The sequence below is a fragment of the Ranitomeya variabilis genome, chromosome 8, assembly GCF_051348905.1.
Source record: "Ranitomeya variabilis isolate aRanVar5 chromosome 8, aRanVar5.hap1, whole genome shotgun sequence".
NCBI classification, from domain to species: Eukaryota; Metazoa; Chordata; class Amphibia; order Anura; family Dendrobatidae; genus Ranitomeya; species Ranitomeya variabilis.
In genome coordinates this window covers 132,658,734-132,674,456 of record NC_135239.1, presented here as the reverse complement: position 1 = coordinate 132,674,456, position 15,723 = coordinate 132,658,734, and the positions used below count along the sequence as shown (strand labels likewise).

The 15,723-nt window shown below is 44.1% G+C and overlaps 1 protein-coding gene across 2 annotated transcripts in view; it reads right to left on the bottom strand.

The window, feature by feature from the left end:
• Nucleotides 1-15,723, bottom strand: part of FIRRM (FIGNL1 interacting regulator of recombination and mitosis) — a 983,706-nt gene that overhangs the window by 109,994 nt on the left and 857,989 nt on the right. For both annotated transcript variants that reach the window (XM_077276297.1, XM_077276298.1), the window contains one exon: nucleotides 15,253-15,357. In XM_077276297.1, the coding sequence (XP_077132412.1) occupies nucleotides 15,253-15,357 (105 nt within the window). The remainder of the gene's footprint in view (nucleotides 1-15,252; nucleotides 15,358-15,723) is intronic.

The following is a 15,723-nucleotide window of genomic DNA, read 5'->3' as shown; positions in this document are numbered from 1 at the left end:
CGGCACGCCTGTTTTCCACTTGCGCACCAGGTATCCCACACTCCCCTAGGACATGTGCACAGCCCTCTACTGTAAGTCTGCAATTGCGCCCGTTATAGCTCCTTCATGGGCGGTTGACCACGTGCAACCAAGCTGCCGGGAGTGAAGGGTTTTTCACCTTAAAATTGTTTCTACTAAAAATTTGTTTTACTAAGGAATTTAAAAAAAAAACTTTTAAAAACTTTTTTAAAAATATATATTTTTTTCCAGTCATATACCAGGAAACTTTTTTCAACGTAAGGGGTTTCCTGGCATATATAAATTTTTCCCTCTTTTTTTATTTATTTTATATTCTAAAAAAATGTATGTAAGCCTCATGGATACAACTTCTATTTCACAAATCACATAAACGTATTCGATTTTTAAACTAATCTATTTAATAAAAGATTTTTAATTACTATTTTCAGCTAAATGATACAAAATTTTTTTTTATTATAAAGCAACAGGGAGCCAGGATAGTAATAAGGAGAAGTGACAAACAAAAACAATAACCAATAACACACTAACAATTTAAGATCCTCTAATAGATGTACATCTAGGGACAGACTCCACTTGCTGATAGTATTAAGCATATATACCAGGAACAGGGGAAAAAAAGAGAAATAGCACTATGTCCACCTTAGACAAATTTGGGTTCATCATTTGTTTCGCATTAATTCATTTTTATGCACAGATCAATGTCAGTAGCTGGCAGAACAATGAGCTTTATTGTGATACATATCTAGACATGTGATCCCATATATATGGAACACAAGGCTATTAATGACAGAGTCTATGTATAGAATATCCGTATCCCTGCAGGCAAAACGGTGAACCAATTGCATTCAGCAAAAGGGGTTGAGCGAGGGGATATAAGTGGCAGTGTACTTTGAAAGGCCGTGCCTTGAGACAGAAGGGCTGTGCCTTTCAAAACGCGTTGGTTGGTCACTGGTCCTCACACAAGCCTGCCAAAAATGACTGGTAACATCACAATTACCACGCCCCCCGCTCACATCGTTACCATATGGCGGCGCTTCCGGCCGGAGCACATCACCATAGTGTACCTGTACGAGTGCAAGGGGGAGGCTGCACAGCAACGGGAGGACGCTCCATACTACGGGACATTGCACCAAACCCCGAGGTATACACTTGAACATCAGGACGGTTCCACAGTTTCATCTACACAGTAAGTTTTATCATATACTACTGTGAGTGAACATGAACTATTAACCTTCCTGTGACTTCCACCTACTTATACATGTGCACAGTGTGGCCATATACTGGGAGCGCGACCACTATTCATTTATCCTCGAACTTTGTTGTATACAACAGGACCACACACAGAGCCTGTTAAAAAGTCAGCAGCCCCAGCAGTACTTTCCTTTACCTTTGTGAGCGCCAGTGTGCATTGTTATACTATTAAAGTTAAAATAAGTTACGGTACATTTCCTACATGTCTACTTTACATCAGCAGTTTTTGAAACATTTTTTTTTTGTTAGGAAGCTAGAAGGGTTAAAAATTGACCAGCGATTTCTCATTTTTACAACAAAATCATTTTTTAGGGACCACATCACATTTGAACTTTGGATGGCCCATATCACAGAAAATACCCCAAAGTGACACCTGTTGTGAATTTGCTTTTTGCTCCCTCTAGTGGTTACTAGTTTTTTGACTCTGGTTTTTCTGTCATTCCTTTTATCCGCACCTGGGTCGTTAGTTAGGGGTGTTGCTATATAAGCTCCCTGGACCTTCAGTTCAATGCCTGGCAACGTAGTTATCAGAGCTAGTCTGCTGTGCTCTTGTCTACTTATCCTGGTTCCAGTTATATCAGCTAAGTCTGCCTTTTGCTTTTTGCTATTTGTTTTGGTTTTGTATTTTTGTCCAGCTTGTTCCAAATCTATATCCTGACCTTTGCTGGAAGCTCTAGGGGGCTGGTGTTCTCCCCCCGGACCGTTAGACGGTTCGGGGGTTCTTGAATTTCCAGTGTGGATTTTGATAGGGTTTTTGTTGACCATATAAGTTACCTTTCTTTATTCTGCTATCAGTAAGCGGGCCTCTCTGTGCTAAACCTGGTTCATTTCTGTGTTTGTCATTTCCTCTTACCTCACCGTTATTATTTGTGGGGGGCTTCTATCCAGCTTTGGGGTCCCCTTCTCTGGAGGCAAGAAAGGTCTTTTGTTTTCCTCTACTAGGGGTAGCTAGATTCTCCGGCTGGAGCGTGTCACCTAGAATCAACGTAGGAATGATCCCCGGCTACTTCTAGTGTTGGCGTTAGGAGTAGATATATGGTCAACCCAGTTACCACTGCCCTATGAGCTGGATTTTTGTATTCTGCAGACTTCCACGTACCTCTGAGACCCTCGCCATTGGGGTCATATCAGTTTGCCAGGCCAGTATTAAATGTTTAATGCATTGCAGAAGAGGGATTATAAGAAAGAAGATTCTGAGTTTTTTTTTTTTTTTTTCTTCTTCCCCTTTACCTCAGAGTGGCTATGCTTGCTGCAGACATGAATGTCCAGACCTTGATTACAAGTGTGGACCAGCAGAGTCATTTCCGAGGTTCATTCCTCGGTGTTGGCAGGTCACCCGGGAATTTTTGGCACCAGAGATCTGGTGGCCAGGTCCTTTTGGTGGCCTTCCTTGTCAAGGGATGTGCGGTCATTTGTGCAGTCCTGTGGGACTTGTGATCGAGCTAAGCCTTGCTGTTCTCGTGCCAGCGGTTTGCTCTTGCCCTTGCCTGTCCCGAAGAGACCTTGGACACATATCTCCATGGATTTCATTTCTGATCTTCCGCTATCTCAGGGCATGTCCGTTATCTGGGTGATATGTGATCGCTTCTCAAAGATGGTCCATTTGGTTCCTTTGCCTAAGCTGCCTTCCTCTTCCGATCTGGTTCCTGTGTTTTTCCAGAACGTGGTTCGTTTGCACGGCATCCCTGAGAATATTGTGTCAGACAGAGGATCCCAGTTCGTTTCCAGGTTCTGGCGATCCTTTTGTAGTAGGATGGGCATTGATTTGTCGTTTTCGTCTGCTTTCCATCCTCAGACTAATGGACAGACGGAGCGAACCAATCAGACTTTGGAGGCTTATTTGAGGTGTTTTGTCTCTGCTGATCAGGACGATTGGGTGACATTCTTGCCGTTGGCTGAGTTTGCCCTTAATAATCGGGCTAGTTCCGCCACCTTGGTTTCGCCTTTTTTCTGCAACTCTGGTTTCCATCCTCGCTTTTCTTCGGGTCATGTGGAGCCTTCTGACTGTCCTGGGGTGGATTCTGTGGTGGATAGGTTGCAGCGGATCTGGAATCATGTGGTGGACAACTTGAAGTTGTCACAGGAGAGGGCTCAGCGCTTTGCCAACCGCCGCCGCGGTGTGGGTCCCCGACTACGCGTTGGGGATTTGGTATGGCTTTCTTCCCGCTTTGTTCCTATGAAGGTCTCCTCTCCCAAATTTAAACCTCGTTTTATTGGGCCTTACAAGATATTGGAAATCCTTAATCCTGTATCTTTTCGTCTGGATCTTCCTGTGTCGTTTGCTATTCACAATGTATTTCATAGGTCCTTGTTGCGGCGGTACATTGTGCCTGTAGTTCCTTCTGCTGAGCCTCCTGCTCCGGTGTTGGTTGAGGGCGAGTTGGAGTACGTGGTGGAGAAGATCTTGGATTCTCGCCTCTCCAGGCGGAGGCTTCAGTACCTGGTCAAGTGGAAGGGCTATGGTCAGGAGGATAATTCCTGGGTGGTCGCCTCTGATGTTCATGCGGCCGATTTAGTTCGTGCCTTTCATGCCGCTCATCCTGATCGCCCTGGTGGTCGTGGTGAGGGTTCGGTGACCCCTCACTAAGGGGGGGGTACTGTTGTGAATTTGCTTTTTGCTCCCTCTAGTGGTTACTAGTTTTTTGACTCTGGTTTTTCTGTCATTCCTTTTATCCGCACCTGGGTCGTTAGTTAGGGGTGTTGCTATATAAGCTCCCTGGACCTTCAGTTCAATGCCTGGCAACGTAGTTATCAGAGCTAGTCTGCTGTGCTCTTGTCTACTTATCCTGGTTCCAGTTATATCAGCTAAGTCTGCCTTTTGCTTTTTGCTATTTGTTTTGGTTTTGTATTTTTGTCCAGCTTGTTCCAAATCTATATCCTGACCTTTGCTGGAAGCTCTAGGGGGCTGGTGTTCTCCCCCCGGACCGTTAGACGGTTCGGGGGTTCTTGAATTTCCAGTGTGGATTTTGATAGGGTTTTTGTTGACCATATAAGTTACCTTTCTTTATTCTGCTATCAGTAAGCGGGCCTCTCTGTGCTAAACCTGGTTCATTTCTGTGTTTGTCATTTCCTCTTACCTCACCGTTATTATTTGTGGGGGGCTTCTATCCAGCTTTGGGGTCCCCTTCTCTGGAGGCAAGAAAGGTCTTTTGTTTTCCTCTACTAGGGGTAGCTAGATTCTCCGGCTGGAGCGTGTCATCTAGAATCAACGTAGGAATGATCCCCGGCTACTTCTAGTGTTGGCGTTAGGAGTAGATATATGGTCAACCCAGTTACCACTGCCCTATGAGCTGGATTTTTGTATTCTGCAGACTTCCACGTACCTCTGAGACCCTCGCCATTGGGGTCATAACAGACACCATTATAAAAACTGCACTCCTCAAAACCATATTCAGGAAGTTTATTAATCCTTCAGGTGCTTCAGAGGGATTAATGAAATGTGGAAGGAAAAATTTACTTTTTTTTCACAAAAATTTTTCTTTAGACTCAAATTTTTAATTTTCACATGGGTAAAGGGATAAAATGGACACAATAATTTATTGTGTAACTTCTCCTTAGTACAGGGATACCTCATATGTCATATGGCAGGGCTCGAAAGGGAAAGAGCGCCGTTTGACTTTTTGAATGCAAAATTTGCTGACATCATTAGCAGACTCCATCTTGAGTTTGGAGAGCACCTCATGTGCCTAAACAAGGAAAAAACCTGACAAGTGACCCCATTTTGGAAACAAGACCCCTCAAGGAATGTATCTAGATGTGTGGTGAGCATCATGAATCCCCAGGTGCTTCACAGAAGTTTATAACGTACAGATGTGAAAATACAAAATGACATTTTACCTACAAAAATGTACATTTAGCCCCAATTGACTAATTTTCACAAGGGTAACAGGAGAAAATGGACCTGAAAATTTGTTGTGCAATTTCTCCTGAGTAGGCCAATATTCCATATGAAGGAAAACTACTGTACTACTGTACTGGGCGAACAACAGGGCTCGGTAAGGAACTAGTGATGTTTTGCAACGCAGACTTCGACGGAATGGTCTGTGGGTGTCATGTTGCATTTGGAGAGCCACTGATGCGCCTAAATAGTGAAAACCTCTCATTAATGACCCCATTTTGGAAACTAGGCCCCTCAAAAAAATGTATTTAGATGTGTGGTGAGCACGTTGAACCCTCAGGTGCTTCACAGATGTTTAAACCGTTGAGCTGTGAAAATTTTAAAAAAAAAACAATTTTTCCCACAAAAATTTTCTTTTACCCACAATTTGTCATTTCTACAAGAGTAAGAGGGGAAATCATACAATTTGCTGTGCAATTTCTCCAGAGTACAACGATACCCCATATGTGGGGCAAAACTACTGTTTGGGCACATGGCAGGGCTCGGAAGGGAAAGAGCGCCATTTGACTTTTTGAAAGCAAGTTAGTCATCAGACACCATGTCGGGTTTGGACAGTCCTTGATGTGCCTAAACAGTTGAAACCCCCTACAAGGGACGTCATTTTGGAAACTATATCCCCCCCCAAGGAATTTATATAGATATGTGGTGAATTGTAAAAATGAAAAAATAAATTTTTACCAGAAAAATATTAGTTTTGCCCCCAATTTTTCCATTTTCACAAGCGTAACAGGAGCAAAATGGACCATTCAATTTTTTGTGACATTTCTCCCGAGTACATGGATACTCCAAATGTGGTCAAAAACTACTTTTCAGGCACAGTGCAAAGCTCAAGTGCCTCACAGAAATTTATACCATTGGGTGATGAAGAGAGAATATTCCAATTTGACGGGAAAATGTTGTTTTAGCCATAAGTTTTAATTTTTTATAAGGGATAATAGTAAAAAATGAACCTCTAAGTTTGTTGTACAGTTTCTCCTGAGTAGGCCAATATCCTACATGTAGTCAGGAACTACTTTTGAGGCATAGTGCAAAGCTCAGAAGGGAAGGAGCGTCATAGTTTTGTGCAGATTTTACGGTTATGGTTTATGGGTGCCATGACCCACTGGGAGGACCCCTGAGATGCCAGAACTGCATGACTCCTCATAAAAGTGACCCCATTTTACAAACTACACCTCTCAATTAATTTATTTAGATAAATTAATTGCAGTGATCATATTGACACCACAGATGTGTCACATCATTTTATTACATTTTTACCACAAATATATTGTTTTAGTCACAGATTTTACATTTTCTCAAGGGGAAATGTGTACAAATGACACCAAAATTTGTCACACAATTTCTGCTGAATATGGAAATATCCATATGTGGCTGTAAACTACTGCTTAGCCAGACGGCGAGACTTGGGAGGGAAGAGTGTCATTTGCCTCCTGAAGCGTAGATTTTCCTAAAATACGGTAGTTTGCAGACTCCATATATAGAGCCCATGAGTGCTAGAAGAGCAGAATACCAATCTCAAGTGACCCCATTTTGGAAATTATGCACCTTTGGAAATTTATCTACAGGTGTAGTGATGATTTGACTCCATTGGTGTTTTTCTGAAACAAGCAGTAGAGGATGTTGCTAAGTGAAAATTGCAAGTCAGGTATTGTAGTGCCCAGTACGTTATGCCCAGCTCATGCTTCTGAAAACATGCTCTCGTAACTTGGGTGGGCTCTCATTGCTACAAAAATGCCAAACATGTGGATACTAAATGTGGTTTAGATACGCTGTGGGGATCAGAAGAGAGGGGGCCATTTGAATTTGGGACTGCAGAAGTAGCAGGATTTCTTTTGGGGGTCAAAAGCCATACCACTTTTCCAGAACCTTTGTGCTACCAGTAACGTGGAAGCCCCCTATATTGCTGTTAACAGATGACGGAGTTGAGTGGGGACTTGCTTTTTTGTGAATTAAGTTGAAGCTTTTATTGGGAATATTTTACATAACATTTTGGATCATATTTATCCAGGGCTCTACGTTGAGCACTTATAATGGGGTTTCCATCTACTGTATATACTTGAGTATAAGCTGAGATTTTCAGCCCATTTATTTAGGCTAAAAGTGCCCCTCTCGGCTTATACTCGAGTCATTGTCCCAGGGGGTCGGCGGGGGAGGGGGAGCGGCAGGAGTGGTGGCTGTCACATCATACTCACCTGCTCCCAGCGCAGTCTCTGCAGCTCTTCCTGTGTTCAACTGTCACGTGGTACCGCTCATTAAAGTAATTAATATGGATGCGACTCCACTCCCATAGGTGTGGAGCGCATATTCATCACTTTAATGAGCGGTACCATGTGACCGCTGAACACAGGAACAAACTGCCAGCACCAGAGACCATTGGAGAAGAAGGTAACTGTTGTGAATTCCGTTCTCGGGCTCCCTCCTGTGGTCATGAGTGGTACTTTGTGAGTTCTGTTCATGGGCTCCCTCTGGTGGCTTTGAGTGTTACTGCTGGTCTGTAGCTGGACTCCAGCTGCCTCATTTCCTGCTAGGCTTGCAGCCTATTTAACTCCATCTGGACCTTTACTTGTTGCCTGCTGTCGTTGTATTCAGTACTGGTTCAGATCTCTCTGGGACTTCCCTTGTCACCTGTCTCCTCGTGGAGAAGCTAAGTTCATGCTAGTCCATTTTTGCTCATTGTTTGTTGAAAATGTTTCTCAGTATATGATGAGTTCAGTCCAGCTTGCTTATATGCTATTTTGTTGCTAGCTGGAAAGCTCTGGGGTGCAGAGTTGCGCCCCTCACATCGTGAGTCGGTGTGGGGGTCTTTTTGTATTCTTTGCGTGGATAATTTTGTAGTGTTTTATACTGACCGCACAGATTCCTTGCTATCTTCTGACTATTTAGTTATTAGCGGGCCTCATTTGCTAAAACCTGTTTTCATTTCTATGTTTGTGTTTTCCCCTTAACTCACCGTTATTATTTGTGGGGGCTGTCTACACTTCGGGGGAAATTTCTCTGAGGCAAGTGAGGCTTTGTTTCTCTCTAGGGGTAGCTAGTTTCTCAGGCTGTGAAGAGGCGTCTAGGCCGAGTCAGGAACGCTCCACGGCTGCCTATAGTGTGTGTTGATAGGATCAGGATTGCGGTCAGTAAAGTTCCCACATTCCCAGAGCTTGTCCTTACTTTTGGTTTACTTATCAGGTCAGTTCATGTGGTCCTAACCACCAGGACCATAACAGTACAGCAGGCCAGTAAAGTGTTAATGCATCGCAAAAGAGGGATAAGAGAAGCTTTGAGGTTTTTTTTTTTCCTCTGCAGTGTGTTTAGCCTCTCTCCTCCCCTTAATCTCTGGGAGGTTCAGGACTCAGCTGCAGATATGGACATTCAAGGTCTGTCTTCTTGTGTGGATCAGCTCGCTACAAGGATACAAAGCATTCAGGATTATGTAGTTCACATTCCTATGTCAGAACCTAAAATACCAATTCCTGAGCTATTCTCTGGAGATAGATCTAGGTTTTTGAAATAAAAAAATAATTGCAAATTGTTTCTTTCTCTGAGACCTCGTTCCTCTGGTGATCCTGCTCAGCAAGTTAAAATCATTATTTCTTTGTTACGTGGTGACCCTCAAGCTTGGGCATTCTCCCTGGCGCCAGGAGATCCTGCATTGCTAAATGTGGATGCGTTTTTTCTGGCGCTTGGATTGCTTTATGAGGAACCTAATCTAGTAGACCAGGCAGAAAAGATTTTGCTGGCTCTCTCTCAGGGTCAGGATGAAGCAGAGGTTTACTGTCAGAAGTTCAGGAAGTGGTCTGTGCTCACTCAATGGAATGAGTGTGCCCTGGCAGCGATTTTCAGAAAGGGTCTTTCTGAAGCCCTTAAGGATGTTATGGTGGGGTTCCCCACGCCTGCGGGTCTGAATGAGTCAATGTCTTTGGCCATTCAGATTGATCGGCGTTTGCGGGAGCGCAAACCTGTGCACCATCTGGCGGTGTTTTCTGAACAGAAGCCTGAGTCTATGCAATGTGACAGGATTCTGACCAGAATTGAACGGCAAAATCACAGACGTCAGAATGGGTTGTGCTTTTACTGTGGTGACTCCACTCATGTTATCTCTGATTGTTCTAAGCGCACAAAAAGGTTCGCTAAGTCTGTCACCATTGGTACTGTACAGCCTAAATTCATTTTGTCTGTTACTTTGATTTGCTCTCTGTCATCCTACTCTGTTATGGCTTTTGTGGATTCAGGCGCTGCCCTGAATTTGATGGATTTGTCATTTGCCAGGCGCTGTGGTTTTATCTTGGAGCCATTGCAATTCCCTATTCCACTAAAGGGAATTGATGCTACGCCATTGGCCAAGAAAAAGCCTCAGTACTGGACTCAAGTGACTATGTGCATGACTCCTGCACATCAGGAGGTTATTCGCTTTCTGGTGTTACATAATTTGCATGATGTTGTCGTGTTGGGTCTGCCATGGCTGCAGGTTCATAATCCAGTCCTGGATTGGAAAGCAATGTCTGTGTCAAGTTGGGGTTGTCAAGGGGTACATGGCGATGTTCCTTTGGTGTCAATTGCTTCCTCTACTCCTTCTGAAGTCCATGAATTTTTGTCGGATTACCAGGATGTATTTGATGAGCCCAAATCCAGTGCCCTACCTCCTCATAGGGATTGTGATTGTGCTATAAATTTGATTCCTGGTAGTAAGTTCCCTAAGGGTCGACTTTTTAATTTATCTGTACCAGAACATGCTGCTATGCGGAGCTATATAAAGGAGTCTTTGGAGAAAGGGCATATTCGTCCGTCCTCGTCACCTTTGGGTGCAGGGTTCTTTTTTTGTGGCCAAGAAGGATGGTTCTCTGAGACCCTGTATAGATTATCGCCTTCTAAATAAAATCACGGTCAAATTTCAGTACCCTTTGCCTCTGCTGTCCGATCTGTTTGCTCGGATTAGGGGGGCTAGTTGGTTCATCAAGATAGATCTTCGAGGAGCTTATAATCTTGTGCATATAAAGCAGGGCGATGAATGGAAAACAGCATTTAATACGCCCGAAGGTCATTTTGAGTACTTGGTGATGCCTTTTGGGCTTTCTAATGCCCCTTCCGTGTTTCAGTCCTTCATGCACGACATCTTCCGAGAGTATCTGGATAGATTTATGATTGTGTACCTGGATGATATTTTGGTCTTTTCTGATGATTGGGAGTCTCATGTGAAGCAGGTCAGGATGGTGTTTCAGGTCCTGCGTGCCAATGCCTTGTTTGTGAAGGGCTCTAAATGTTTCTTTGGAGTCCAGAAGGTTTCCTTTTTGGGCTTTATTTTTTCCCCTTCTACTATCGAGATGGATCCAGTTCAAGTCCAGGCCATCTACGACTGGACTCAACCTACATCGGTGAAGAGTCTTCAGAAGTTCTTGGGCTTTGCTAATTTTTACCGTCGCTTCATCGCTAATTTTTCTAGTGTGGTTAAGCCTTTGACGGATTTGACTAGAAAGGGTGCTGATGTGACGAATTGGTCTTCTGCGGCCGTTGAGGCCTTTCAGGAGCTGAAACGTCAGTTTTCTTTGGCTCCTGTCTTGCGTCAGCCTGATGTCTCTCTTCCCTTTCAGGTTGAGGTTGATGCTTCTGAGATTGGAGCAGGGGCTGTCTTGTCACAGAGAAGCTCTGAAGGCTCGGTGATGAGACCATGTGCTTTCTTTTCTAGAAAGTTTTCGCCTGCCGAGCGGAATTATGATGTTGGTAATCGGGAGTTGTTGGCAATGAAGTGGGCATTCGGGGAGTGGCGACATTGGCTTGAGGGAGCCAAGCATCGCGTGGTGGTCTTGACGGATCACAAGAACTTGATTTATCTCGAGTCTGCCAAGCGGTTAAATCCTAGACAAGCTCGATGGTCGCTGTTTTTCTCCCGCTTTGATTTCGTGGTTTCGTACCTTCTGGGCTCAAAGAATGTGAAGGCTGATGCCCTTTCTAGGAGTTTTGTGCCTGACTCTCCAGGAGTTTCTGAACCGGCTGGTATCCTCAGAGAGGGGGTGATCTTGTCTGCCATCTCCCCTGATTTGCGGTGGGTGTTGCAGGAATTTCAGGCCAATAGACCTGACCGTTGTCCACCGGAGAGACTGTTTGTCCCGGATAGATGGACCAGTAGAGTTATTTCCGAGGTTCATTCTTCGGTGTTAGCGGGTCATCCTGGGATTTTTGGTACCAGGGATTTGGTGGCTAGGTCCTTTTGGTGGCCTTCTTTGTCGCGGGATGTGCGTTCCTTTGTGCAGTCCTGTGGGATTTGTGCTCGGGCCAAGCCTTGCTGTTCTCGTGCCAGTGGATTGCTTTTGCCTTTGCCTGTCCTGAAGAGGCCTTGGACGCATATTTCCATGGATTTTATTTCGGATCTTCCTGTGTCTCAGAGGATGTCTGTCATCTGGGTGGTTTGTGATCGTTTTTCTAAAATGGTCCATTTGGTGCCCTTGCCTAAGTTAGCCTCCTCCTCTGATATGGTTCCGCTGTTTTTTCAGAATGTGGTTCGTTTGCATGGTACTCCGGAGAACATTGTGTCTGACAGAGGGTCCCAGTTTGTGTCCAGATTTTGGCGGTCCTTTTGTGCTAAGATGGGCATTGATTTGTCTTTTTCTTCGGCCTTCCATCCTCAGACGAATGGCCAAACCGAACGAACTAATCAGACCTTGGAGACTTATCTGAGATGTTTTGTTTTTTGCTGATCAGGATGATTGGGTGACTTTTTTGCCATTGGCTGAGTTCGCCCTCAATAATCGGGCTAGTTCTGCTACTTTGGTTTTGCCTTTTTTTTGTAATTCCGGTTTTCATCCTCGTTTTTCCTCAGGTCAGGTTGAACCTTCTGACTGTCCTGGGGTGGATTCTGTGGTGGATAGCTTGCAGCAGATTTGGAACCATGTAGTGGACAATTTGACGTTGTCACAGGAGAAGGCTCAGCGCTTTGCTAATCGCCGTCGCTGTGTGGGTCCCCGACTTCGTGTGGGGGATTTGGTATGGTTGTCATCTCGTTATGTTCCTATGAAGGTTTCCTCTCCTAAGTTCAAACCTCGTTTCATCGGTCCTTATAAGATTTCAGAAATTCTCAATCCTGTGTCTTTTCGTTTGGACCTCCCAGCATCTTTTGCCATTCATAATGTGTTCAATAGGTCATTGTTGCGGAGGTATGTGGTGCCTGTGGTTCCTTCTGTTGATCCTTCTGCTCCGGTGTTGGTCGAGGGAGAATTGGAGTATGTGGTGGAGAGGATCTTGGATTCTCGTGTTTCGAGACGGAAGCTTCAGTACTTGGTTAAATGGAAGGGCTATGGTCAGGAGGATAATTCCTGGGTTGTTGCCTCTGGTGTCCATGCTGCCGATTTGGTTCGTGCCTTTCATTTGGCTCGTCCTGATCGGCCTGGGGGCTCTGGTGAGGGTTCGTGACCCCTCCTCAAGGGGGGGTACTGTTGTGAATTCCGTTCTCGGGCTCCCTCCTGTGGTCATGAGTGGTACTTTGTGAGTTCTGTTCATGGGCTCCCTCTGGTGGCTTTGAGTGTTACTGCTGGTCTGTAGCTGGACTCCACCTGCCTCGGTTCCTGCTAGGCTTGCAGCCTATTTAACTCCATCTGGACCTTTATTTGTTGCCTGCTGTCGTTGTATTCAGTACTGGTTCAGATCTCTCTGGGACTTCCCTTGTGACCTGTCTCCTCCTGGAGAAGCTAAGTTCATGCTAGTCCATTTTTGCTCATTGTTTGTTGAAAATGTTTCTCAGTATATGATGAGTTCAGTCCAGCTTGCTTATATGCTATTTTGTTGCTAGCTGGAAAGCTCTGGGGTGCAGAGTTGCGCCCCTCACATCGTGAGTCGGTGTGGGGGTCTTTTTGTATTCTCTGCGTGGATAATTTTGTAGTGTTTTATACTGACCACACAGATTCCTTGCTATCTTCTGACTATTTAGTTATTAGCGAGCCTCATTTGCTAAAACCTGTTTTCATTTCTATGTTTGTGTTTTCCCCTTAACTCACCGTTATTATTTGTCGGGGCTGTCTACACTTTGGGGGAAATTTCTCTGAGGCAAGTGAGGCTTTGTTTCTTTCTAGGGGTAGCTAGTTTCTCAGGCTGTGAAGAGGCGTCTAGGCAGAGTCAGGAACGCTCCACGGCTGCCTATAGTGTGTGTTGATAGGATCAGGATTGCGGTCAGTAAAGTTCCCACATTTCCAGAGCTTGTCCTTGCTTTTGGTTTACTTATCAGGTCAGTTCATGTGGTCCTAACCACCAGGACCATAACAGGTAACGCACCAGGAGGGAGTGAGTATGACAGGGGAGGGGGAGGCAAGCGATATTCACCTGTCCCCGTTCCACTGCCAGGTTCAGTCTTCCGCGTCCTCTGGCTGTGACATTCAGATCATAGGGCCCAATTACGTGGTTAGTGCACGCCCTCTGCCTGAACAGTCACTGCAGAGGCCCGGAAGATACAGCGGTGCACGGCGGTGGAACGGGGACAGGTGAATATTGCAAGTGTCGCTGTCCTGAGCCAGTGGCGACTCCCGCACCTGTCCCCATAGCGCACCAGTGTCCCCGCCTGCTCAGGAAACAGAGACCAGACCCCCAGTGACGAGAGGTGAGTATGTAATTTTTTTTTAAATCGCAGCAGCAGCATATGGGGCATATTCTATGGAGCACATTATGGGGCCATCAATCTTTGTGCAGCATTATATGGGGCATAATATTCTATGAAGCATCTTATGGGGCCATCAGCCTTTGTGCACTATTATATAGGGCATAATATTCTATGGAGCATCTTATGGGACCATCATTAACCTTATATGCAGCATTATATGGAGCATAATATTCTATGGAGCATCTTATGGGGCCATCATTAAACTTTTATGCAGCATTATATGGGGCATATTCATGGGCCCATCATGAACTGTATGGAGCATTATATGGGGCTCCTGATACAATATGGATATTCAAAAACACTAATCCTACTGATGTCTCAATTAATTTTACTTTTATTGGTATCTATTTTTATTTTTGAAATTTACCAATAGCTGCTGCATTTCCCACCCTAGGCTTATACTTGAGTCAACAAGTTTTCACATTTTTTTTGTAGCAAAATAAGGGGTCTCGGCTTATACTCAGGTTAGCTTACACTCGAGTATATATGGTAAATATGCGAATGATGTGAGTCTGATGAAACCACTGACAGATCCATTCACTATAATGAGGCAGCAGAGCTACTGTGGACTCCGTCAGGCCTCTGTTCGGCAGTGTCCTTTATAGAAGTGCACAAAACTGTGGCCAACGGCACTTTTATGCACACCTAAAAAGATGGACAATGCCAAATCATAGGCCAGACAACATCCAAAGTGACTCCATCCGCCTCATTATAGGAAATCTTCTGCCAGGGGTTCCAGCTGAATCATGTATTTCATAGATATAAATGGAAACCCAGGTGTAAGCACTCAGCACAGAGGGCAGGATAAATGTGAGCAGAGCCTTACTACGATTTTTGATTTATTTATTTTTGGCTGCTGTCACACACTAAAACACACTTTTTTTGTTTGCATCTCCATATTTTGAGAGCTAGATTTTTTCCATATTTCTGCAGAAAGAGTCATGTATGATGGCATGTTTTTTGAGTGGCGAGTTCATGTTTTTATTGGTTCGATTTACGAGCACATGACATTTTTTTTTATCACTTTCTATTCCGATATTTGTGAGGCAGAATGAACAAAAGCCAACAATTGAAATCGTTTTTTTTTTATGCTGCCACACAAGTGTTAAAATTGATAAGGTAGCTTTACTCTTTGGTTCAGTATGATTACTCTTAAATAATTTTTTTTTGTTTTGGCACTTTTACACAATAAAAACCATTTCATAAAATATAAATAGCAGCATTTTGGGGGATAAACCGCCAGGAGCGGTGCAGGCACCGCTCCTGGCAGTGAGAGACGAAAGTAAGCTGTCAGATTTGCTGAGCACCCAGCGGTGATCACAAGCGTAGAGCTTCTGTGTGTGCAAAATCACCAGGACGTACCAATATATACAAAGTCAGGTAGTTCTTCGCAACCAGGAAGTATGAATACATCTAAGGTCAGTTACATAATAAAAGCACATTAGTTTCCAAATACCTCAGCAAACTGTGTGAAAGCCTCCAATGCATGTTGTTTAACAATCCACATTTTATCTGAAAGGAGCATCGAGAATAACACTGACACGTTTGACAGTATGACAACCTGAAAATTGGAAAAGAAAGACACCTGAATCAAAAAGTAAAGAATATATAAATGACAATTAATAATAACAAACTTACTGGTAAATGTGGAATCTTAAAAGAGTTGTCCCGTAAAAGACAAGATATCACCTATCCATGGAATAGGTGATAATACTGATCAGTGATGGTCCAACCGCTGGGATCCTCACCTACAGTGCCTTGCAAAAGTTTTCGGCCGCCTGGAACTTTTCAACCCTTTCCCACATACCATGCTTCAAACATAAAGATACCAAATGTAAATTTTTGGTGAAGAATCAACAACAAGTGGAACACAATTGTGAAGTTGAACGAAATTTATTGGTTATTTTAAATTTTTGTGGAAAATCAA